The sequence below is a fragment of the Trichechus manatus genome, unplaced genomic scaffold (assembly GCF_000243295.1).
Source record: "Trichechus manatus latirostris isolate Lorelei unplaced genomic scaffold, TriManLat1.0 scaffold00035, whole genome shotgun sequence".
NCBI lineage: Eukaryota > Metazoa > Chordata > Mammalia > Sirenia > Trichechidae > Trichechus > Trichechus manatus.
The window spans coordinates 11935765-11961659 of NW_004443971.1; the positions used below are offsets into that span (position 1 = coordinate 11935765).

General features: G+C 41.5%; 1 protein-coding gene across 2 annotated transcripts; it reads right to left on the reverse strand.

Annotated features, from left to right (window-relative positions):
• Positions 1 to 1385: 1385 nt before the first annotated feature.
• Positions 1386 to 9412, reverse strand: SNRPE (small nuclear ribonucleoprotein polypeptide E). 2 transcript variants are annotated; one of them, XR_002823923.1, is made up of 6 exons: positions 9283 to 9412; positions 8745 to 8771; positions 7757 to 7819; positions 6658 to 6736; positions 2901 to 3298; positions 1386 to 2813 (listed from the first exon to the last, which is right to left on the reverse strand). XR_002823923.1 is itself a non-coding variant. In XM_004375257.2 (5 exons), the coding sequence occupies exons 1-5, from the start codon at positions 9334 to 9336 to the stop codon at positions 3243 to 3245; spliced, it is 279 nt and encodes a 92-aa protein (XP_004375314.1). In that variant the 5' UTR covers positions 9337 to 9412; the 3' UTR covers positions 1386 to 3242. The 2 variants fall into 2 exon arrangements, 1 of the variants encoding a protein (XP_004375314.1); XM_004375257.2 differs by having other exon boundaries at positions 1386 to 3298.
• Positions 9413 to 25895: the final 16483 nt, after the last annotated feature.

The following is a 25895-nucleotide window of genomic DNA, read 5'->3' on the forward strand; positions in this document are numbered from 1 at the left end:
GGAGAGAGGCATAGTTGGAATGCCAAATTCTAAACGGGACTGACTACCACGTTCACCTACAACTGTCTCAGGAAGGGTTTCTTTTACTCAGTTTGTCTTTTTTTTTTTAACACAAAACAGCAGGAATTAAATTATTTTAATTCTTCAAAGCTAATTTAAAATTTAAGGGATGCCATTACATGAAATAATAGGTAGGAAATGTAATCGAAACCACTGGGAGCAGCTGGTCATCCTTTGAATTAAAGAAAAAAAAAATGCAATCACTGACGATTTGTAAATGTTTTTTCATCTGTGAACAGAGGGATTTAAAACTCTGCTCTCTTCAGTATATTTAAAAGGGGAAATGAGTTTGGGAGTTGCTGCATCTTTGTGTACGGAGAGCCACTGTGCATAATTGTAAAAGCAGTTGATAACCGATTCTGCTGTTGATGGTAACAAGCTGACAGCCTGGAATACTCACACTCCCATTATCCTTAATGGGGCTGAGTCTCCTGTAGCCACACAGGGTTCCCAAAATTGCTACCCAGCAGCAATGTGACAATGATGTGAGGTCTCCCAAGCTCCTGTCCTCAATTTGTAAGCACGCGTATGATAAATCTTAATTCACTCATCACACCTTGACCAAACTCCTCCTGTCTCAGGCACTGTTCCACTGCAGTGGGCAAGACAGACCACAGGCCTGACCTCATGGAGGTGCATTCTAGTGGGAAGAGACAAACAAAAGCCAGGGGTTCTCAAACGTGGCCATGCATTAGTTATGGAGGACACTTCAAAAAAATATAGATACACGTACATATATACGTGCATACACATACATATGGTGCCAATGGCTGCTGAGTCAATTCTGACTCACAGCAACCCCATCTGGCAGAGAACTGTGCTCCACAGGGTTGTTTTGTTTTTATCGTGCTTTAGGTGAAAGTTTATAGACTCAGTTTCCCATTCAGTAGTTTGTACGTGAAGTGTTCCATGACACTGGCTGCATTCCCCTCAATGTGTCAGCACTTTCCCCATTTCCGTCCTGGGTTCGTTTTCCTTCATCTGGATTTTCTGCCATCTCATCTTTGCTTCTGGGCAAACAACCTTTTAATCTTGTATAATTGATTGTTCTAAGGAACACATTCCTCTCAGGTGTTATTTTATGGTCCTATTGTTTGGCTGACAGTCTCCGGGAATGGCTTCAATTCCAAGTCAGAAGGGTATCTTAGGGCCGTTGTCTCGGAGGTTCCTCTAGTCTCTGTCAGAACGGTAAATCTGGTCTTTCTGTGAATTTGATTTTTTATTCTACATTTTTCTCCCGCTTTGTCTGGGACCCTTTGTTGTGATCCCAGTCAGAGCAGTAGGTAGTAGTAGCCAGACATCATCTGGTTCTTCTGGTCTTGAAGTGGTTGAGGCTGTGGTTCACATGGTCCATTAGTCCTTTGGACTAACTGCTCCCTTGAGTCTTTGGTTTTCTTCACTGTCCTTTGCTCCAAACAGGTCTTTTCTCAGTTTAAAGAATAGTTCTGTATCTCCCTCATGATGGTGTTGTTGTGTGCTGATGAGTCAATCCCAACTCATAGCGCCCCTATGTGACAGAGTAGAACTGCCCCATAGGGCTTTCTTGGCTGTAATCTTTACAGGAGCAGACTGCCAGGTCTTTTCTGGAGGAGCTGCTGGGGGGTTCAAACCACCAACCTTTCAGTTAGCAGCTAAGTGCTTAATCACTGCACCATCAGGGCTCCTTTAGCTCCCTGGAAAAGCAGGAGGTGGACTTCTAAGTCCTCCTTTCTTAACAATACTGCCTATTGGCAGAATTTAAGGTAGGTCTTATGGTGCACATGGTTAAGCACTGAACTACTAACTGAAAGGTTGACAGTTCAAACCCACCGAGATGACCCTCAGCAGAAAGGCCTGGTGATCTACTTCTGAAAGGTCATGACCACAAAAACCTACGGAGTACTGCTCTGCAACACATGGGGTTGCCAAGAGTTGGTATCAACTTGACAGCAATTGGCTTTTTAAATTCATCTTTAAGATCCAATTTAATAGCATTTAGCACACAATATTGAAACTATTTGTTTACCAACATGTCTCACTGTATTTACTCATCTTTGTATCCCCATCCCGTGTCTGTTTGTTATGGTTCGAAACCCTGCTGAGAATTTGCATTTCTAACAAGTTCCCTGCCAAGAATTTGCATTTTCACCTCAAATATACTTATGTATAACTTTCCTAAAAAGTTACACGTAAGAATCACTTAAGGAATCTTGTTAAAATGTTGATTCTGATTCAGTATATTTAGGGTGGAAATGCAAATTCTCAGCAGGGGTTTGAACACAACAACCAGTTCAAAGCTCTAGTCTAGCTAACAGCAAGTACTCAATAACCACTAATTTAACAGAATTCTAACTAGAAGCACCCTGAGATACTGGTGGAGAGATTGAGCCACATATGAATTCAGTAAGAAATATGCCATTACTTGGGGAGGAACCAAAATTCTTAAGAGATGAGAACAAGAAACAGGTGTTTCCACAACTAACACGTTATTATTCTGCCTAACAATTTACCAGTTCTGCTTGTGGTCTTTTTCAGACTACGAATCTCACAGTCTCTCTCCCTTTAACTCTTCCTCCCCCTCCCCTTAACTCTTAACAGAGCCCAATTTTAATGCATTTTTAAGGCACTTCATTCTTTGCGTATACCCAAATACTTCTCACATTCTGATCCTTATAAAAGAATTCACAAAGATCTTACCTAGTGACCAAAGCTATTAAAATGTCTCCAACCTATTTTGGTTTGGAACCGTAGTATTCCAGTATCCAGAATTAAAACTGGTAAGAGAGACATGTATTAGTGCAAGAACCTTTGTTCACTTTTGTGGTCCCTCTCTTTCCTCCTTCCCAATATCAGAAACTTACCTGCCAAGGAGAATTTCTACTCTTTGCCTTAAGAATCTATAGGCCCATGTGCTGAAAAAAACAAATGTCCAGAGCAGCAGCCACACTTCAGAAAGCTTTACAATAAATACCAATAGCTAATGGTGCCAGTGTGTAAAAAGTCTCTACCACTGGCTAGAAAGAAACAATAAAAAAAAATTTAATAAAAACAATTCCACAGCAATTTATTGTTATCTGGTAATAACATAAGGATAATCAAAACAATATGAACACGTGTTTTAGAACTATATTCCTAACGAAGGACACCTAAAAGGGGTGTGTCTGTGCTACTGTCCTGAACAACTTCTCACTTCATGACCATTTCTAGTTGGATACACTTTGTAGCAGAGTAATATTATCTCCTTTTAGCATGATCCGACCTGCAAAAAAACCAAAGAAGTTATTAATAGCTACACACAGAGACGACTATATAATTTCTCTTATGAAAAGTATGTGAATATTTTCAAGTGTCCCTATGTTAAAAGGCTATCAGGTTCCGTAAGAGTGTATACACTTTTTCAACAATAATGTATTGAAGGTTGTTATTTTATGGAAAATACAATTCACCTTCTATAGCCTAAGTCAACTAAATAGATCTACCCCAGCATTTCCTAACGCTTTGGGGTTTGTAAAAGTTTGGAAATGAATTGTGTGCCAAGTTGAGAGCTGTTAGCATATTAAAGACTCCATCCTGCAGTAAACACACTTGTTTTAAATTTTACCCAACATTCCTAAACTTATTTGAGCAGAGAAGACCTTTTCTGGAGAATGCCTATAAACACGTTGAGGAACACTAACATTCAATCTAACAGTTCGGGAAATGGTAACCAGCTCCAATAATGTTTCACTTTCCCAAGCTTCTATAAGTAGGCAGCACATAAATCTCTTCCACAGGACAGGTATTTAACACATTGCAAATAATTTATAAATAATAGGAACTCAATAAAGCTAGCCTGCTTTTCTTGACAATACATCTTTAAATTTGAAAAATAAAGCCTTTCGTAAAAATATTAAACAGGAAGAAGCATAGCAAAACAGCACACCGTTTCTCACAATCTACTTTTCACTATCTAGTATAGGCTCAAGAGAATCCACAGGGTCTGGAAACAAGAGACACCTGAAATCCACTACCACTGGTGAAAGTAGTGCAATGTTAATAAAAATGCTTCCGTTTGTCTTAGTGAAACCATGAATACTAAAGACTCTTTGTTAACTGGATTAAGAAATTGCATCCTTATTCATTGTTCAAATATTTGAGTTTTTACTATGTACCAGGCATGGAGTTAAGCACTGAGCAATTGGCACAGAGTATGAGAGTAAAAAACTCCCCCACAATTCATGCACTTAAAGAGCTTCTGATCTAATGGGAAAGACATCAATAAAAGAATCCACTAATGAATATTTTACTATAAACTCAGAGAGCACATCATAACCTATCCCTCCTCAAGCAAAGCAAAGCAAAGCAAAACAAAACCCTGGGCTTTCGGAGGAAATACTATTTAAAATCTGAGTTCTAAAGACATAGGGAACAGCATACACAAAGGTTTGTGGTAGGACAAATGTGCAGATTTAAAAAACTGGAAGAAGACAAGTGTGGCTGAAACTCACAGAATGATCCAGAGAGTCATATGAGATGAGCCAAAGGGAGATAATGCCAGATTATGCAGGGCTTTGCAGAACACATTAAAGATTTTTTTTTAATCGTAAAAGATTTCAAGCGAAGGAATGACAAGATCAGAATGGTGTTTTTTTTAAAGATGACTGTTGGCAGCCTGGAGAGCAAACTGGAGGGGGATGAAGAGGTTGCAGAGAAATCAGTAAGCTCAAAGTTTACTGGTGCCATTCAGTAAAGCAGGGAACACTCAAACAGTTCTAAGGAGTGTGTGAGGGGTCGGAACTGAGTTTGATTTGTGATATGCTGACTTTGAGAAGCCTTTAAGACATTCCAGTGGAAATGCTGAACAGACTCACAGGTGAGGTCTGGGTTACAGACATAAACTTGTGAGTCACTATATAGATAATAATTGAACCAGTATTGTTCACAAGAGCAAAAAGATCGAAACAACCTAGGATGCCCATCAACATACAAATGGATAAACAAATTTTGGTACGTACACACAATGGAATGCTACTCAACAATAAAAGAACAATGATGAATCCGTGAAACATCTCACCACAGGGATGAATCAGTCACAAAAGGATAAACATTGTAAGAGAACACCATTATAAGAACTCCAGAGAAGGTTTAAACACAAGAAAAGCATTCTTTGATGGTTACAAGGGTGGAGAGGGAGGGTGAGGGGAATTCACTAACTAGATAGTAGACGAAGATCAACTCTGGTGAAGAGAAGGACAACACACAATACAGGGGAAATCAGCACAACTGGACCATAGCAAAAGCTACTAAGTTTCCTGGACACATCCAAACACTTTGAGGGACAGAGTAGCTGGGGCTGGGGCCTGGGGACCATAGTTTTGGGGGACATCTAGGTCAACTGGCATAACTAAGTTTATTAAGAAAATGATCTGCATCCCACTTCAGTGAGTGGCATCTGGTGTCTTAAAGCTTGCAAGCAGCCATGTAAGATGTATCAATTGGTCCCATCTGACTTGGAACAAAGAAGAATGAAGAAAACCAAAGACACAAGGAAAATAACAGCCCAAGAGACTGAAGGACCACAGACACCAGAGAATCCACCAGCCTGAGACCAGAAGAACTACATGGTGCCTGGCTACCACCAATGACAGCCCTGACAAGGAACACAACAGAGAGCCCAGACAGAGTGGGAGAAAAGTGTGGAGCAGAACTCAAATTCACGTAAAAAGACCAGACTTAATGGTCTGACAGAGGCCAGAGAAACCCCTGAAACTATGGCCCCTGGATGCTGTTAACCCAGAACTGAATCTACTCCCAAAGCCCACTCTTCAGACAAAGAGTAGACAGGACTATAAAACAAAAAACAATACACATGAGGAGTATGCTTCTTAGTTCAGTCAGATACACTAGACCAAATGGGCAGCTCCTGTTCGGAGGCAGGATGAGAAGGCAGAAAGGGACAGAAACTGGTTGAATAGACACAGGGAACCCAAGGTGGAAAGGGGGAGTATGCTGTCACACTGTGGGGATTGCAACTAATGTCACAAAACAATATGTGTAAATTTTTGTATAAAAAATTTAACTTGAGCTGTAAAGTTTCACCTAATACACAGTAAAAAAAATTAAAAAAAAGAAGCAATTGAAGTTGTATTCTTGAATGCCCAGAAGACAATACTGGGTGACAGGAGGTCTAGAACGAAGCCTTGAGCTACTCAAACATCTAAGGACTGGGTCCAAGAGAATGAACCTACAAAAGTCAGAAAAGGCATCATCAGAGATGGAAAACGAAGACCAGAGTCTCGTATCACAAAGCCAAAGGAACAAAATGCTTTAAGGAGAGAGTGGCCAACAGTGTCAAAGGCTGCTCAGAGTTAATAAAATGAAGATTAATACTGACCATTAGATTTAACAACATTAGGTCTTTGGTGACCTCAGTGAAAGCTGTCTGGATGGAGTGACAGAAGCAGAAATGGAGTAGGGTAAAGGTAAGTGGGGGAGGATGTTTTCAAAAGAGTACACCAGTCCCCTAAACAATTACTTTTCAAATGCAAACTAAATTTAAGCATGAATTGAGCTGCAAGTCATTAACTCTGCAACTGAATAGACATTTCTAGGATTCTGTAAGGCCATCTATATTCTTACCCAATTGTTTTCTTGACTTTGTTTTAGAATGAATCTCTTCTGCATCATCTAATACAAGGTTCATATACTCATCAAAACCCTAAAAAATAAGCCAAATGACCATCATCTTCAAGTTAGATAACATCCAAACCATTCAAAAATGAATATATCTATCTAGAAACAGAATGCCAACCATCTTCAGAAATTCACCCATCTACCCATCTTTCAGCTGAAGCTGGGCAGATAAACACCACCTCCCACCCTAAGCCTCTTTTTAAATAACAAAGAAAGCCAGAAGGTATTCTAAATTATTTCTCAAACCTCCTCGACTTACGAATTCATTAGCTATGCCCAGGAGCCACTCTCGCTCTCTTTCATAAGCTGCCCAATACAGAGTACATGTGTATGCATAGCAATTATATTCTACTGCCAATGCTCTCCCCTGTTTCCCCACAATATGCTATTACCACTAACCACACTTGTTTTCCAACTGGTAAATGAGGCACGGGAGATTACTGATGAAATCTAAGATGTCTTGTTCTCGTGTCTAAATGGAATACCAGAGTACCCTAACAATACTTTCAGTCATACTACATTTGCTCTTTGGAACATCATACTTATACTCCATTAATCTCCCCTTCTAATTTTATGTTTTCTTTATCTCTTCTGAGGAAGCCCTGGTGAGGCAGTGGTTAAGCGTTCGGCTGCTAACCAAAAGGTTAGCAGTTTAAACCCACCAGCCACTCTGTGGGAGAAAGATGTGACAATCTGCTTCTGTAAGGATTACAGCCTTGGAAAACCTAGGGGGTAGTTCCACTCTGTCCTATGGGGTTGCTATGAGCCGGAATCAACTCAACGGCAACTGGTTTATCTCTTCTGTTGCCTCCCCCAATACCAATATTGTTGTTTACGTAATTATAAAAACTTAATTTTCCCTCTCTTCTTTGAATTAACCAGCCCCTAACAACTAGAACAATGAAACTGGGCTAACTAGTGGGCCCTGAAAAACTTTCCTTGAGTTGAGTCTTCAACTTTTCATATACTGCTCTGCCTGGCCATTTTCTGTGAAGTCTTTTTCTAGGAACAAACTACTCTGAGATAAAATATCCTGGGTACTCACTATGATACAACCCTCTATCCGCATATTCACTTGCTCATACAGCCACACCTGAATCCGGGATCTCTGAAATAAATCATAAAAATAGAAATGTTAAAATAAGTAAACACAATCTAATCACTTTGGTTAACAACAGAGATGAACTATGACTGCTAAAAAACTATTTGATAAATATAAACCAAGGGTTTTAACCAATAGGCCCATATCTAAGAATCAAGATAGGTACTTACAAAGAAACCTTTTCACCTATTAAATGCTATATTGTGATTGTCTGGGCTAACAAATTGCCTGTGATCTTGGGACTCAATCATATTTCTTACTGCTTATAGTCCCAGTACATTTAGATTGAAAACTGGTGACAGTATAGCACAAAGCAGTAAATTCCAATGATCAAGATTAAGAGCATGTATCTTATCTGCCAAAGCAAAATCCAGCTCCAAAACAGAGCTTTCTCTAGCTTCTCAGCTTTCCATGTCACACACCTAGCAACCAGAGGAGGAACCATCAATTCTGGTGTTTAGAAATTACAATGCTTCAAATTAATCTGTTTTTCAATTGGGTTGCTTATCACACAATAAAACTTATCAGAGCAACAGGAATATTTTCTTTCAGAGATAATTTAAACGTCTGATCTGTCAACTCAAAATCTGAAAATACTGCTAAAAATCCCCCCCAAAGAAAAGCAGCTGTTATTAAATCCGTCTGAATCTACTTCTTTCCTCCATATATTTAAACGTCTTTTCTGTATTTGTTTTCCCAAAGACATTAAGCACACAATCTCACTACACGGTTACCACTATACATATAATTTTGTTACATTAAGGTGTTCTCTGTACCCTTCCCCCTCAATTATCCCTCCAACCCCTCCTCCAATTTCATCTATTTTTAACGCTAGAACACAGCGATCCGACAGATTGACACGTACAGCTTAAGAAAATCAACTTTTACTTAAAAAAACCATTATGAAACAATTAACACGTAACTTACGTACATTTTGCAAGTACCTGAAGATGAGGTTCTGCACCACAGTAGTTAAGGAAAAAAAAATACACGAATAGCACAGCTTCTGTTCCCTGAAACTGGTCATCTCACCCATCTCACCTTTTTTTTGGTTTGTTTTCTGAACGTGAGGCCTGTTGCCTACACAAGTTTAAGAGTGCCCAACAAACGACCCTCAACTGAGGTCCCCTAAAAACCCGGAAGGAATCCCCCCACTCCCTTTTTCTCCAGGAGTTTGCATCGCGCCGACATCCTCCTCCCTCAAACCGGTAATTCTGCTCTCACTCAGTACCCAACGTTGTCAACCCTCCGCTCAGCCCCGCCATCCTACATCTCCCACCAAAGGGGTCTGTCCATCCCCACCTCCCAGCCACCACCCGTTCAACTACCCGCGCTTTCTCCCCGTCTCGGTCGCCCCGGAGGCTCATGGGATGTAATCCGCACTCTTCTTCAGGCCTGGTCTCTGCCTGTTCCTTCGCCCTTCGCTTCCTGGGCTGAATCTCCTACTCTTGACATCTCGAGTAGGATACGATGGGCTGCACCATCACCTTCTGGACTTTCTGGCCCTGGCCACGGTAAGCCATAGTAGAAGCTCACAAAGACCACACTAACCCGCACACTAGCTCAGAAACCGACTTCCGAATTAAGAACCGGAAACGGAAATGTATTGTGGCCGCGCGGCGACCTGACGGCTACTGGGTAGTGCCTCTCTAGCCACGGAATGGCTTTCTCTGTGCTCTCTAGCATCCGGGGGAGGCCGAAGTGAGGGCACTGCACTTTGGAACCTGGTCCAATCCTACAGCGACACCTGGAGGGAAATAGGAGGAGGTCCCGAGGGACTTCGGTCGTACAGTGGAAGCGTGGGGAGGCAGTAGAGACGCAGGCGCCAGGGCGTTTCTGTTTTCTGATTCCGCTTTAAGAGCCATAATCGTCCCATTGCGTATCTGTCTGTAAAATGGGTTAATTTAGTGCTTTTCCTGAGGCCTAGTTTCCTGGAATTTAGGCTTGAGGGCAGCGTTGTGGGAAGAGGGTAGAGCAGCAAGAAGCCCGAGCAAACTCTCAGCCCCAGGCAATCTGAACTCAAAAGCTGGGCGCTGTGATTTGGTCTAATAACGGGTTCAACTCCTCTCATCAACACTGTGGGAGAGTTTTGTAAGGTGGCAACAGAACATGGTGATTGAGCGTGAAGATGCTGAAATACGATTGCTGGGCTCAAATCCAGCTCACTTAGTTACGTGACCAAAGACCTACCTTGTTTGTAAAATGTAAATAAAATTAATAGTACCTTCCTTACGGGTTTGTCGTGAGGATTCAATGATGTAATAGTATACACACACACACACACACACACACACACACACACACAAAGGCTTGAGTCAATGTTAGATGTTACCTATCGTTTCCCTGGTAACGGACCTATTGAGTGGGGGAACTGGAATATGAAGGTGTGCCAGACGCCAAAGCTCATCCAGTCTTTCCATTATGTCATGATGGCTTGTGGCCTGGCAGAAATTTCATTTAATTGGAATACTCGTTTTACAAATGAGGAAACTGAAGCTCAGAGTTGAAGGGAATCACCTAAGGGGATATTAACGGAAAGTGGCAGAATCAGAACTTGCTTAACTGAGGTCTTCTGCTGAATGAGGATAAAACCAGTGCCTTCCTCATTGAGGTGTTGAATGAAGGGATATGGAAGTGATTTTTAACTATAAAGAGCTATAAAACTCACGGGACAGTTATTTCTCTTAACCCCACTCCTACCCCGTGCTGTAAACAGAGTTAATTGGACGAAGATTTGCTGAATTCAAAGACAGCAGGGATAGAACACAAAACCCCCAGAAAACAAACCCATTACCATCAAGTCAATTCCAACTTGTCGGCACCCTGTATGGATAGAACACAGGAGTATTAGTATTAATACCTATTACATCTCAGATACAGATGCTTAGCTACTTGTTTTGTATTTTCCTGTTTCTGAACTTGTGGCTATTGATCCCTATAACCGCTCATGTGACTGATTATACAACTAATCAAAAGTCTTATATGGTTTCCTTTTCCTTTAACAATTAAATTTTCTTTTTTACATTTAAATCTTTGCTCCATCTGAATTTATCCTAGTATCCTTGTATATCCTCGAGATGATACAACTTTATATTTTCCTGACAGCTACCCAGTTTTCCATCACCATTACAAAAAAAAACCTCATCTTTCCCCCTATCAATTTTAAATGCCACATTTATAATATATCAAGTGTGTGTATATCTGGGCCTTATACTTTCTTCAGTTGATCCTTGTGTCTAGGGAACCAGTATCATAGTTATGAGTATTGTAACTTTATAAAAATGTTTTCTTCTTTTATAGGACTAGAAGTAGGGAGCATTTTCCTAGCTATTCTTGTTTAGTTATTTTCATATAGGCTTCAGAATCAGTTTATCTAGTTTTTAAAATCCTTTTGGGATTTTTTTTTTTTTGAGATTTTATTAAACTCTAGAATAACTAAATTAAATTTTAAAAAAATTCAAGTACATGAATTCTTTTCATTTATCCAAATCTTCCTTTGAGTCCTTCAGAAGTTTTTTGTTTTCTTCCTGTAAATCTTGTGCATTTCTTAAACTTCATCTCTCTTGTTATTAAAAATTGAGTCTTTTCCTTGATTGTATGGTCTAATGGGTTGTTAGACGAAAAATCAACTACATAAAAATTATGAAGTTTTGCATGACTAAAAAGGCACCATAATAAATAAAGTTACAAGAATTGGGGAAAATATGATATTTGCAACAAATCAGACAAATGGCTAATTTCACTAACATATAAAGAGCTCCTAAAAATAAAAATTAAAAAATTAAATGCTGTTTTGGTTCTCTATTGCTGTGTACAAAACTATTCCAAAACTTACTGGCTTAAAACAGCAACCATTTTATTATAATTTATGATTTCGGGAGTCAGGAATTTAGGCCAAGCTCAGTTGGGTAATTCTTCTGCTTCAGGAGACATGTAAGGCCTTTGTGGGTATCTTTGGAAGTCTGGCATCAGCTGGGCCCCTCTCCCTCTCTGTGTAGTCTCAGGGCCTCTCCACATGGTCTGTCTGGCAGAGTAGTACGGTTTCTTAATCAGTTTATGAACAAAGGAAATAAAATGGTCTTTAAACTTATAAACAGATGCCCAACTCCACTTATTATAAGAGAAAAGCAAAACTAAACTACATTGAAATATCATTTTTTCCCATTAGATGGCAAAGATAAAAAAAAAGGTAGTATGGACCCAGCAATTCCACTCCTAAGTATATACCTCAAAGAATTGAAAGCAAGGACTCAAACAGTTGCTTGTACACCAATGTTCATTGCAGTGTTATTCACAATAGCCAAACAACCTGAATGTCCATTGGTGGATAAACAAATGTGGTACATACATGCAATGGAGTATTATTCAGTCATAAAGAGAAATGAAGTTCTGATACTTGCTACGGCATGGATGAACCTTGAAAGCATTATGCTTAGTGAAATGTCAGACACAAAAGAACAAATATTGTATGATTCCACTTACATGAAATATCTAGATGTGATGGTTAAGACTGTGTGTCAGCTTGGCCGGGCCATGATTCTCAGTGTTTTGGCAGTCGTATAATGTGATCACTTCCCTGTTGAGATTTGATATGTGATAACCCCCATGATGGGATCTGCTGTGAGTAGCCAGTCAGTTGAAACGGAATTTCGTTGGGCGTGTGGCCAGCATCGAATATAAGTGGACATTCCGGCAAGGCTTAAGGGCTTTTTGCTTGTGCTGGATCCTGCAGCTGGCTCCTGTTCATCTGACCTCTGGCTCCTGGGACTTGAGCTAGCAACTTACCTACAGTCTTCCCTGCCAATCTTGGGATTTATCGGTCTTTGCAGCCTGTGAGCAACAGCCCTGCTCTCTGATTTGCCAATCTTGGGTTCTCCAGCCCCTGCAGCTACATGAATCAGGAGAAGCCTCTATCCTGACCCACAGACTTGGGACATCCCAGCCTCTACAACCACATGAGCCATTTCCTTGATATAAATCTCTTTCTATATATATATTTTATATGCTTTACTAGTTTTACTTCTCTAGAGAACCCAGCCTAAGACACTAGAAGAGGCAAATGCATAGAGACAAAATTAGTGATTACCAAGGGCTGGAGAGAGGGGGAAGTAGGGCATATTTTTGTTACTTAGGGTGAGAAACATTTACGCTCTCATGGAATATGCATATTGCCGGGTCCATGGACTTGAGGTGACTGACCCAGGCCATTTGCATTTAAGTGTCCTCTTGAACCTTGAAGAAACTGTTTCCTAAATGTTACCTTTGAGTCAAACAAAGGTCTAGATTAACTAATAAGGCCGTTCTGCCTTAGGCATTGTGCTCTTTTGAAGAATTCAGTCAGTTTCAGGAAACAGATTCCAAAGGTCAGACTGGGCGCTATGTTTAGGGTAAATTGGTAATTATTTTAATTATTTTGCAAGACAATGCTGTATGACAATCCTTTCAGACCACGAATCTGATTATCACTTCTGTTTCAACTCTTTTTTTCCATGGCAAGATTTGGTGTGATGGTTAAGGTTGTGTGTTAACTTGACTGGGCCATGATTCTCAGTGGTTTGGTGGTTATGTAATGATATAGTTGTCCTCCATGATGTGATCTGATGTGATCAGCCAATCAGTTGTGAAGGACATTTCCTCGGGGGTGTGGCCTGCATCCAATGTATATGTGAACCTTCTGACAAAGCTCATTTGCTTGCTGTAGATCCTGCATCCGACTCATCAACATCTGACCTCTGGTTCTTGGGACTTAAGCCTGGGGCCAACCATATTGCCTGCTGATCTTGGGATTCATTGGCCTCCTCAGCCTGTGAGCCAGTGGCCTGCCATCTTACCTGCTGATCCTGAAATCTTCAGCCTCTGCAGCCCATGAGCCAGTGACCTGCCATCTGACCTGCCTATCTTGGGTTCATCAGCCCCTGCAGCTACGTGAGTCAAGAGAAGCCTCCAGACTGACACACCTGACCCACGAACTTTGGACTTGCCAGCCTCTACAAACATGTGAGCCATTTCCTTGAGATAAATCTCTCTCTTTCTCTCTCTCTCGCTACACACACACACACACACATACATATATAAACCCCCCTCCAAAACAAAACCTGCTGCTGTCAAGTTGATTCTAACTCCTAGCAACCCTATAGGACAGAGTGGAACGCCCCATAGGGTTTCCGAGAGGCTGGTGGATTTGAACTGCCAACCTTTTGGTTAGCAGCCCTAGCTCTTCACCACTGCGCTACCAGGGCTCCATATATATGTGTGTGTATGCGTGCATATACATGTATGTATATATGTAAAACACTTCACTGATTTTGCTTCTTTAGAGAACCGAGCCTAAGATATTTGGTACCGAAAGTGGTTCTAGAGAAACAAAAATCTTTTTTTTTTTTTTTTAATTGTGCTTTAGGTGAAGGATTACAGAGCAAATTGGTTTCTCATTCAACAATTAATACACATATTGTTTTGTGACATTGGTTGCCAACCCCTCAACATGTCAACACTCTACCCTTCTTGACCTTGGGTTCCCCAGTTCCATTTGTCCAACTTTCCTGTCCCCTCCTGCCTTATTGTCCTTGCCCCTGGGCTCATGTGCCCATTTAGTTTTGTTTTATGGGCCTGTCTAATCTTTGACTGTAAGGTGAACCTCAGGAGTGACTTCAGTACCAAGTTAAAAGGGTGTCTGGGGGCCATGCTCTCGGGCTTTCTCCAGTCTCTGTCATCCAGTAAATCTGGTCTTTTTTTGTGAGTTTGAATTTTGTTCTACATTTTTCTCCAGCTCTGTCCAGGACACTTTATCATGATCCCTGTCAGAGCAGTGGGTGGTGGTAGCCGGGCACCATCTAGTTGTGCTGGACTCAGTCTGATGGTGGCTGTGGTAGTTGTGGTCCATTACTCCTTTGGACTAATCTTTCCCTTGTGTCTTTGATTTTCTTCATTCTCCCTTGCTCCAGACAGGGTGGGACCTGTAGACATATATTAGATGGCCGCTCACAAGCTTTTAAGACCCCAGACACTACTCACCATAGTAGGATGTAGAACATTTTCCGTATAAACTATTGAGTCCTTATAAACTATTGAGATAGATGTCCCCCGAGATCATGGTCCCCCTGCCCTCAGCCCAGTAACTTGATCCTTATGGGAGTTTGGATGTGTCTAAGAAGCTTCTATCACTTTGCCTTGGTCAAGTTGTGCTGGCTTCCCCAGTATTGTATACTGTTTTACCCTTCACCAAAGTTACCACTTATCTATTGTCTAGTAAGTGTTTTTCCCTTCGTACCCCTCCCCTCCCTCGTAACCATCAAAGATTGTTTCTATGTGCAAACCTTTTTGTGAGTTTTTATAATGGTGGTCTCATACAGTATTTGACCTTTTGCATAATGCCGTCCAGATTCATCCATGTTGTGAGACGTTTCGCAGAATCATCATTGTTCTTTATCATTGTGTAGTATTCCACTGTGTGTATGTACCATAGTTTGTTTACCCATTCATCTGTTGATGGGCATTTAGGTTGTTTCCATCATTTTGCTATTGTGAATAATGCTGCAGTGGACATGGGTGCACATGTATCTATTTGTGTGACAGCTCTTATTTCTCTTGGTTATATTCCTAAGAGTGGGATTGCTAAATCATATGGTATTTCTATTTCTAGCTTTTTAAGGAAGCACCATATTGTTTTCCAAAATGGTTGTGACATTTTGCATTCCTACCAGCAGTGCATAAGAGTTCCAATCTCTCTGCAGCCTCTCCAACATTATTATTTTCTGTTTCTTTGATTAGTGCCAGTAATGTTGGGGTGCAATTGTATCTCATTGTAGTTTTGATTTGCATGTCTCTAATGGCTAGTGATCACAAGCATTTCCTCATGTGTCTGTTAGCCACCTGAATGTCTTCTTTGGTGAAGTGTCTGTTCATATCCTTTGCCCATTTTTTAACTGGAATATTTGTCTTTTTCTTGTAGAGGTGTTGGATTTTCCTATAGATTTTAGAGATTAGACCTTTGTCAGATATGTCATAGTCAAAAATTTTTTCCCAGTCTGCAGGCTTTCTTTTCACTCTTTTGGTGAAGTCTTTTGATGAGCTTAAGTGTTTAATTTTTAGAAGATCCCAGTTACCTAGCTTATGTTCTGGTGTTTGTGTATTGTTAGTTATAGTTTGTACCCTATTTATGCTGTGTATTAGGGCCTCTAGCATTGGCCCTGTATTTTCTTCTTTGATCTTTGTAGTTTTTGGTTTTATATTTAGGTCTTTGATCCATTTTCAATTAGTTTTTGTATATGGTGTGAGGTATGGGTCCTGTTTCATTTTTTTGCAGATGGACATCCAGTTTTGCCAGCATCATTTGTAAAAAAAGACTGTCTTTTCCCCATTTAATGGACTTTGGGCCTTTGTCAAAGATCAGGTGACCTTAGGGTGGATGGATTTATGTCTGGGTTCTCGATTCTGTTCCATTGGTCAATGTGTCTGTCGTACCTGTACCAGGCTGTTTTTACCATAACTGTATAGCAGGTTCTGAGATCAGATAGTGTGAGGCCTCCTACTTTGTTCTTCTTCAGCAATACTTTACTTATCTAGGGCCTCTTTCCTTTCCATATAAAGTTAATGATTAGCTTTTCCATATCGTTAAAGAATACTGTTGGTATTTGGATTGGGATTGCATTGTGTTTGTAGATTGCTTTGGGTAGAATTGACATTTTCACAATGTTGAATCTACCTATCCATGAATATGGTATGTTTTTCCACATACCTAGGTCTCGTTTGGGTTCTTGCAGTAGTGTTTTATAATTTTATTTGTGTAGGTCTTTTACATCCCTGGTTAGATTTATTCCTAAGTATTTTGTTTTTTTTAGGGGCTATTATAAATGGTATTGCTTTCCTGATTTCCTTTTCATAGTTCTCTTTATTGGTGTATAGGAATCCAACTGGTTTTTGTATATTTATCTTGTATATTGCTACTCTGCTGAATCTTCCTATTAGTTCCAGTAGTTTTCTTGTGGAGACTTTTGGGTTCTGTATGTGTAGTATCATATCATCTGCGAGTAGGGTAGTTTTATTTCTTCCTTACCAATAGGGATGCCCTTAATTTCTTTTTCTTGCCTTATTGCTCTAGCTAGGACTTCCAGCATAATGTTAAATAGGAGTGGTGATAAAGGGCATCCTTGTCTTGTTCCCATTCTCAGGGGGAATGCTTTCAGCCTCTCTCTGTTGAGAATGATGTTAGCTGTTGGTTTTGTATAGATACCCTTTATTATGTTAAGGAATTTCCCTTCTATTCCTGTTTTATTGAGAGTTGTTATTGTTGCTGCGTGGAAACCCCAGGTTCTGCTTGGCATGACTTGTTATAGTCAATAAACAAGAGGCCGAGGTGGGAAAAAAGAAAGGCACCATTATTCTGTTGTGCAAGGAAAAGAGCAATTCGGGCTACTGCCTCCAATACTGCTTTCAGGCAGCTTGGGGAGCTGGGCTTTTACAGAAGGGAGACAAGGAAATGCAAATTCATCATGAATATTTAGGACTGACCTTCATACAGGCGCTCAGAGCTTGGGGTTGACTGTTCATTTTCTCTAGACAAGGGTTTGATCCCCTGGGATGGAGGAAGAAGTCAGTTTTTCTTTTACTAGAATGTTAAGTCTCCACCCAGAGGTGGGGTGCTTATATGTATTTTGCACTTAATGAGTTAATGGGTTGCCCGAAGTGTTAAGATGGTGTAGAAAACCTGCTAAAACTGATTGAGGCCTGTTATGGCTGTTCTGTGGTTGTCTTGTCAAGGACGATTTCTGGAGAATGTGTAGCCTATTCTGGTCGGTGTAGGAGGATAAGCTAGAGCCGGTGTCTTAGAAGGGCTGGGCTCTGAGACTGCCTGTTTCATTCCCCACTTTTCTTTGGGCATTGGTCACTCACGACCAATGCCCGTAAGAAACTATTGGGCAATTGTGAACTGAGTCTGGTGCGTCCTGTAAGGCGATAGGGTTTCTCCAGGGAACTTTTAAATTAGCAGAGGAGGTGGGGGATGGATGACAGATTCAACAATTGCTCAGATTATCTCCCCAGGAGATGGAGTTGAAAAGTTGGATGAATCAGTTGTTTTCTCAGTTAGCTTGGGCTATAACAATGTCTTGGAGAAGGATAGCAGCAATCATTACTATTTCCATAGTGGCTAGAGGGCTCTTAGCTTCTTATCAATCTGACTTGTTTAAACACAGCATAAAGAAATAAAAAGGCAAACAGTGTATATAATACAAGGAACAAGATTAAGAGTTAGTTTGGGGTTGGATCTATGCAGGAAGGTATTTTGCAAACAAGTACTTAAGGTCTTTAATAGGTTTGCAAGTCCAGTTCTCACAGTTCTGATGAGCTTGTGTCTCGATGTCTGGTGAAACAATTTCCTTTACTCGGGTGTGGTGAATCTAAGCTTTGAGACAGCTGAGCTTGACAGTCATCGGAGTTTCTAGTAACACATCAAAAGGACCGGTCCACTTTTGCTGGAGAGGCCCAGACTTCCAGGCTTCTAAGAAGACCTAATCACCAGGATGGGATGGGTGCAGCGGTCCTTCTGGTTCAGGTAGGATCCTCAGGTGTGCATACCTGTGGAGAGAAGATAGATTTGCCCAAAGAGACTGAAAGTATTTAGTAACTTGAACATCTCCAACCTCATGGAAGGAGAGAGGTTGGTCATTATTAAGGCAAGCTATGTTGGTCATATTGGGGTTATCTAATAAAGGGCGCTGGTATAATAACTCAAATGGGCTAAGTTTCAGTTTACCTCTAGGGATGGACTGAATTCTCAAGAGGTCCATAGGCAGTGCCTTTGTATATACCAACTTGGTCTCTTGGCACAGCTTTGCTAGGTGTCTCTTCAGAGTCTGGTTAGCCTGCTCTACTTTACCACTGGACTGGGGTTTCCAGGCTGTGGGCAAGTTCCAATTAATGTCCAGGGCATTTGCCACTGATTGCACCACCAGGACTACAAAGTGGGGCCCGTTGTCACTGCCAATGGAGAAAGAAAGCCTGAATCAAGGGATGATTTCATTCAAGAGGTGCTTCACAACCTTGTTGGCCTTTTCTATCCCGCAAGGAGTTTCAACCCAGTTAGTAAAGGTGTTGATAAAGACTAGCAGATATTTGTAATTCCTGGGAACTTGAGGCATCTCAGTAAAATCTACCTGCCTGTTGTGTCCAGGCATTGCCCTGGCTTGTTGGACCTCTGGGAGTGCTTCAGCAGTGTTCTTGGGATTATTTTTTGCACACGTGGGGCAGCTCTTTACCACTGCTGAAATAGTGATGTGGACCTTTGGTCCAATTAAATGTCTCTTAACCCAATCATATAGTCCATCGTGTCTATAATGGGTGGACTGGTGTGCTCTCCGTAGGCTAGAGTGCATGAGTTTTGATGGAATGAAAATCTTTGTATGGGGGTTGTACAGCCATCCATTTTTGTTTAGAGTGGCCCCCCAGGTCTTAGAAATGTCTTTGTCTTGTTGGGAAGTGGAAGTCAGGTGGCGGTAACTCTAAATAGGGAATTAGCAGGGCTACTATGATCAGTTTCTGTTGGATTGCAGCTTTCTTTGCTGCTGCATCTGCTTTGTAATTACTCTTGGCCACTGTGGTGTCCCCTTTCTGATGCTTTTTGCAGTGTACTACTGCTACTTGGGTGGGTAGGAAAACAGCTTGTAAAAGTTGTAAGATCTCTTGAGAATATTTAATATCTTTACCTCCTGCTGTTAGGAGCCCTTTTTCCTTCTAGATTGCCCCATTTACATGCAATACCCCAAATATGTACTTGGAATCAGTATAAATAGTTGTTCGCTTGCCTTTGCTAATTCTAAGGGCCTGCAGCATGGCAATGAGGTCAGCCTTCTGGGCGAAGGTACCTGGGGGAAGCATGTTAGCCTCTAGAACCCCCTCTAAAATGACCACCGCATATCCAGATTTTCTTTTTCCTTGTTCCATGTAACTGCTTCCATCGGTGAACAGTTCAAGGCTGTGACTGGCGATGAGTAGATTTTCCACATATTGGAGGAGGACACCATTGGTTAGGGTCAGCTGTCTCAGTTCTTGGGCTAAACCTGATCCAAAAAGAGTAGGACTGTTTTTAAAGACCTGTGGGAGAACTTGTCAACACAACTGCTGTTTTTGTCCTGTTTCTGGGTCCTCTTACTTGAAGGCAAAAATTTCTTGACTTTTCTCCTCCACTCAGATGCAGAAGAAGGCATCTTTCAGGTCTAGTACAGTGAACCTGGAAAAGGTGGGCAACAAGGTCAACAGCAGGGTATACAAGTTGGGGTCTACAGGGTGAACCTTGACAGTTACCTGGTTGACAGCTCGCAGATCTTGAATGAACTGGTATTCTCTGTTTTTCTTCTTCACTGGCAGGATGAGGGTGTTGAACTGTGACTGACATGGTCTGAGCAGTCCATTCTTCAGATAGCTTGTGATGATTTTGCCCAGTGCCTGTCGGGCTTCAGCTTGGATGGAATATTGCTTAAACCTTGGGGAACTATACCAGGTAACAATTCAATGACAATGGGAGGGACATTTTTTGGCCCACACCTATGGCACTACTGCATCTCTGATATCTGGATCAACTAACCGTCAGTAAAGTTCTTCTTTCCTATAGTTAGCTGGCAGCCTGGTAGTGCAGGCCATTTGTAACTGCCACCTGTTTTTTGTAAAGGAAGGAGTGTGTTAAATATTTTTCTTGTATAGAACAAGTTAGAGGTTGTGGGAAGGGAGGGTGTTCTTCTTTTCCTGATAATCATATAAGGACACTGTCCGCCTCATCGCTTTTTTTGGCAGGGGCAGGGGTGGTAGTCAGAAGTGAGTGAGTTGCCAGTATTTACCAGAAAATTTACAGGTTCTCTTTTCACCTTCATTATAACCAGAGGCTCGGGTAAAGGACTTGCCTCCTGTCTCCTCTTAGTCTGACTTATCTTCTAGTGGCATTAGCAGGCACTGGGTCACTTCTCTCTTTCTTAATTCCTTTGTTTGGTATTTTGGACACTCTCACTTTCAATGTCCCTTCTCTTTATACGAGCTACACTGGTCTGTTTCTAAAGGGATATGGGGACTTCCTGGCTCCTGCGGCCTTGGCCTCCTTCCTTTTCTTTGTTCTCTCGGGGGTTGGCCTTCAGTCTGCAAGGTGCCCACTAGGAACGCTGCCTGGTGCTTTTGGTCTGCAGCTTTCCTTCTGCCTTGCTCCTTATCTCAGTTTGAGTAAACTTGGCAGGCCAGTTCCACTAGCTGAGAGATTTTCAACCCTATATCTCCTTCTACTTTCTGAAGCTTTCTTTTAATATCAGGGGCACTTTGCCCTATAAAGATGATATTGACCGTTTGGGCGTTTTCAGGGCTCTAAGGGATCCAGATCAGTGAACTCGTAAACATGGTCCTAAGATACTTGAGAACAAGTCTCACCTGAGGTATTTTCACTTTCCCTAACGGCCAAATCAGGGTGCCCAAAAGTCTTTCCATTCCATGTGTGGGGTGGCGAGCCCACTGGTGGGACAGAAGGACCCAGGAGGGGTGGATACAAGGGTTGAGGGAGCTTAACAGCAGGAGCCATCAGTGGCGTGGCAGCTCCTGTTTTTCTTTTGTCAATTTGGCCAGTGGTTTGTCAATTTTGTTTATCCTTTCAAAGAACCAACTTTTGGTTTTGTTAATTCTTTCTATTGTTTTTCTATTCTCTATTTCATTTATTTCTGTTCTGAGCTTTATTATTTCCTTTCTTCTGATGGCTGTGGTCTTCTTTTGCTGTTCTCTTTCTATTTGTTTGAGTTATATAGCTAACGTTTTGATTTTGTCCCCTCTTTTTTGATGTATGCATCTATTGCAATAAATTGATCTCTGAGCACTGCCTTTGCTGTGTCCCAAAGGTTTTGGTACGATGTGTTTTCATTCTCATTTTATACTAGGAATTTTTTTCTTCCATCTTTGATTTCTTCTATTACTCAGTGGCTTTCAAGCAAGGTGTTATTCATTTCAATGTATTTGATTTTTTTTCATTGCTCTTCCTGTTATTAATTTCTAATTTTATGACGTTATGATCAGAGAAGATGCTTTGAATTATTTCAATGTTTTGGATTTTGTTGAGAGTTGCTTTGTGGCCTAAGATGTGATCTATTCTGAAGAATGTTCCATGTGCATTGGAAACGAATATATACTTTACTACTGTTGCAGGGAGTGTTCTATATATGTCTATGAGGTCAAATTGATTAATTGTGGCCTTTAGATCTTTTGTATCTTTGTTGAGTTTCTTTATAGATGTTCTGTCCTTTACCGAGAGTGGTGTATTGAAGTCTTCTACTATTATTGTGCAACTGTCAATTTCTCTTTTCACTGCTGTTAAGAGTTTATGTATTTTGGAACCCTGTCATTGGGTGCATAGATTTTGTTATGGTTATGTCGTCATGGTGGATTGTCCCTTTAATCATTATATAATGTCCTTCCTTGTCTTATATAGTGGATTTTGTCTTAAATTCTATTTTACCTGAGATTAATACTGCCACTTTTGCTCTTTTTTGTTGCTGTTTGCTTGATATTTTCCATCCTTTTATTTTTAATGTATTTATGTCCTTGCTTCTAAAGTGTGTCTCTTGTAGACAGCATATTGATGGGTCCTGTTTTTTATCCATTCTGTCACTGTCTATTTATGGATGCATTTAAGCCATTTACATTCAGTGTGATTATCAATAGGTGTGAGTTTATTGCTGTCATTTTGTAGTGCTTTTTTGTGTGGTGCTGACATTTTCTTTGTTCCTCTTATTCTCCTGTGCTGAATTCCTTTTGTTTGTGGATTTTCTTTTCATTTCTTTTCTTTTTTGTAGATTTTGTGTTTACTGAGACTTTATGTTTTTATTCTTTATTTTGATGAGTAGGTTTGTTAACTTTCTTTGTGATTACCTTGAAATTTACCCGTCTTCCTAAGTTTCAATCAGTCTTTTATTACTTGGTATCACCTTGACTTCCTCTCCATCTGAAAGTTCTGTACCTATACTGTTTATTCCCTTTTTTCTTGTTCTGACATTGTTGTCATTTACATGTTGATGTCTCTTGTTCTCTGTTGTAAATCTTTTAGTTTTGTTTTATCCTTGAGAGTTCATCATCTAGGTTAGTCTCTGGCTGATGCTGACTTGTGTCCTAGATTCAGGTTGCCTGTTGTTTTTTCTCTAACTGAAGGACTCCCTTTAATAATTCTTGTAAGTGTGGTTTGGTTTTTGCATTTTCCCTTAATTTCTGTTGATCTGGAAATGTCCTAATTGTGCCATCATATTTGAGCAAGAGTTTTGCAGGATATATTATTCTTGCTTGGCAGTTTTATTTTCTTTCAAGGAGTTATGTGTGTCATCCCATTGCTTTCTTGCCTGCATGATTTCTGCCAGGTAATCAGAGCTTAGTCTTACTGTTTCCTTATTGTTTCCCCCTTTGTATGCGACTTTTTTTCTTGAGCTACTCTCAGGATTGTCTTTGGTTTTGGAGAGTGTGATTATGATATGTCTTGGTTACTTTCTTTTGGGGTCTATCCTATATGAGGTTTGTTGAGCTTCTTGGGTGGTCAGCTTTTAATCTTTCATAATATTAGGGAAGTTTTCTGTCAGAAAATCTTCAACGATCCTCTCTGTGTTTTCTATTTTCTCCCCGTTCTGGAACTCTGATCATGTGCAAATTTTTGCTTTTGATTGTATCCTACATTGTTCTCAGGTTTTCTTCATCTTTTCTCTAATTTTTCCTCAAAGTGGTATCTAAGGATTTGTCTTCGATTACACAGATCCTGTCTTCCATTTCAGATTTGTTCTTAAAACCTTCTATTGCATTGTCCATTTCTGAAATCTCATTGTTTATCTTTTGGATTTCTAATTGTTTACATGTTTTGACATTTTGTTCCTGTGTTATTTTCCTGACTTCTTCCATTGCTTTGTGTTTTCCCTGATTTTGTCTGTATTTCCTATGAATTTGTCTATTTTTTCCTTAGTTTTGTCTGTGTTTTCCTTCATCTCTTTCCTAATCTGTTGGAGAAACCTGAACATTAGACTTTTGAATTCTCTATCAGGTAGTTCCAGTATCTTTTCTTCTACCATAAGGTCATCTGGTGTTTTATTTTGGTCCCTTACTAGAGCCATCCAGTCCTGTTTTTAATAGGTTTTGATATTGTCTGCTTTCTCTGGGACATTCAGGAATTATTTTCTTCATTTATTGATTGTAGGTTTGTTTGTTTCATCCTGCTTTTTTGTTTTATTTGGTTATGTCTAGGCAGGTAGGCTGGTCATGTTTTGTTGTTTGCTCATCTGTGGGCATGATACTTCTCACCATCTTGTCCAGGTGGACAGGGCCTGTCACTCAACTATGGTACAGCACGGCAGGTCCAGTGGGGGGAGGAGTGTGGATGGGTCATTTGCGGCATGAACTAGGGCCGGCAGGGAAGGGCCATGGTACAGCACAGGGCAGGTTCCAGGGGTCTGCACCAGTGCCACTTGGGGGCATGGCACTTGGTATGTGGTGCATACAGGTAGGAGGGAAGGGAGAGGATGTGATGTATGGGGCTAAGTGCAGGAGATAAAGAAGAGAGAGAAACAGAAGCAAAAAAATTAAGGAAAAAAAGTAAATAAAATCGTGGCATGGTGGGAGTTGGTGGGTGGGGGCAGGGCAGACCTGAGAAGCCTGTGTGCCAGTGGCTGTCTAGCCAAGTGATGCAGCTCAACCTGTCGACAAGGGGAAGGTGTGGTGCTTCGGGCTAGGTGGGTGGGAGAAAGGAAAGGAAAGAAGGGGGAGAGAGAGAAGAAACAAAAACAACAACAAAGTAAATTTGGTGCTGAGGGAGCCAGACTTTGGGGATGGGGTGGAAACAGAGTGGCAGTGAGCTGGTATCTCTCTCTCTGGATGGCATGGCACAGACCCTCAGGAAGGGGCAGAGGCAGTGCAGGGCCTAAGTGGGAGGGAGAAGGTAAAGGGAGAACGGGAAAAATAAAGAAAAAAAAATAGCACTGTGGCAGCTGGTGGGTGGGAGTGGGCAGACCCAGAGAGGCCATGCGCCAGTGGCTGTCTAGCTGAGTGGGGCAGCCTGGCCCATTGAGAAGGAGCAGGAGTGGCAGAGGGGCTAGGTGGGCAGGAGAAAGGAAAGGAAGGAAGGGGGAGAGAGAGAAGAAACAAAACAGAAAAAAATGGGGCTGAGGGAGCTGGCTGGTAGGGGTGGAGCAGACCTGGGGAGGCCGTATGCTAGTTGCTCTCTAGCTGATCAGGGCAGCACAGCCCATCAAGAAGGGGCAGGGGTGGTGGAGGGCAGGAGAAAGGAAAGGAAAAAAGGGAGAGAGAGAAAAGAAACAAAACAAAACAAAAATGGCACTGAGGGAGCTGGCTGGTGGGGGCCACACAGACCCAGGAGACAGTGAGCCAGTGGTTCTCTAACCGAGGAGTGCAGCACAGCCCTTCAAGGAGGGGGGGGCGGTTGTTGCATGAGGCTAGGTGGTCAGGAGAAAGGAAAGAAAGGAAGGGAGGGAGAGAAGTAACAAAAACAAAACAAAACAAAAAAATATGCTGAAGGAGTTGGCCGGTGGGAATGGCACAGACCCAGGGAGGCGGTGTGCTGGTGGCTCTCTAGCCAAGTGATGTGGTACGGCTCATTGAGAAGAGGCAGGGTGGCACACGTGGCTAGGTGGATGGAAGAAAAGAAAGGAAGGAAGGGAGAGAGAGAAAAGAAACAAAACAAAACAAGATGGTGCTGAGGGAGGCAGCTGAGGGGGGCAGCACAGACCTGGGGAGGCAGTGAGCCAGTGGGTCTCTAGCCGAGCAGTGCAGCACAGGCCATCGAGAAGAGGCAGGGGCAGCACTTGGGTCTAAGTGGATGGGAGAAAGGAAAAGAAAAGAAAGGAGAGAAGAAGCAAAACAAAACAAAAGCAAACTATGGTGCAGAGGGAGCTGGCCGGTGGGGGCGGCGCAGGCCCAGGGAGGCTGTGTGCCAGTGGCTCTCTAATTGAGGGGTGCGGCATGGCCCATTGAGGAGGGGTAGAGGTGGCACATAGGGCTAGGTGGGTGGGAGAAAGGAAAGGAAGGAAGGGAGAAAGGAAATGAAGGAAGGGAGAGAGAGAAGAAACAAAACAAA

What these genes read in the sequence shown, in the direction of transcription:
- SNRPE (XM_004375257.2), bottom strand. Translation starts at nt 9,336, where the DNA reads ATGGCTTACCGTGGCCAGGGCCAGAAAGTCCAGAAGGTGATGGTGCAG. An exon ending in AGGTGATGGTGCAGCCCATC is followed by an intron (nt 8,772 to 9,282) that starts GTATCCTACTCG and finishes ACTGTGGTGCAG; the next exon opens with AACCTCATCTTCAGGTACTT. An exon ending in TCTTCAGGTACTTGCAAAAT is followed by an intron (nt 7,820 to 8,744) that starts GTACGTAAGTTA and finishes GATTTATTTCAG; the next exon opens with AGATCCCGGATTCAGGTGTG.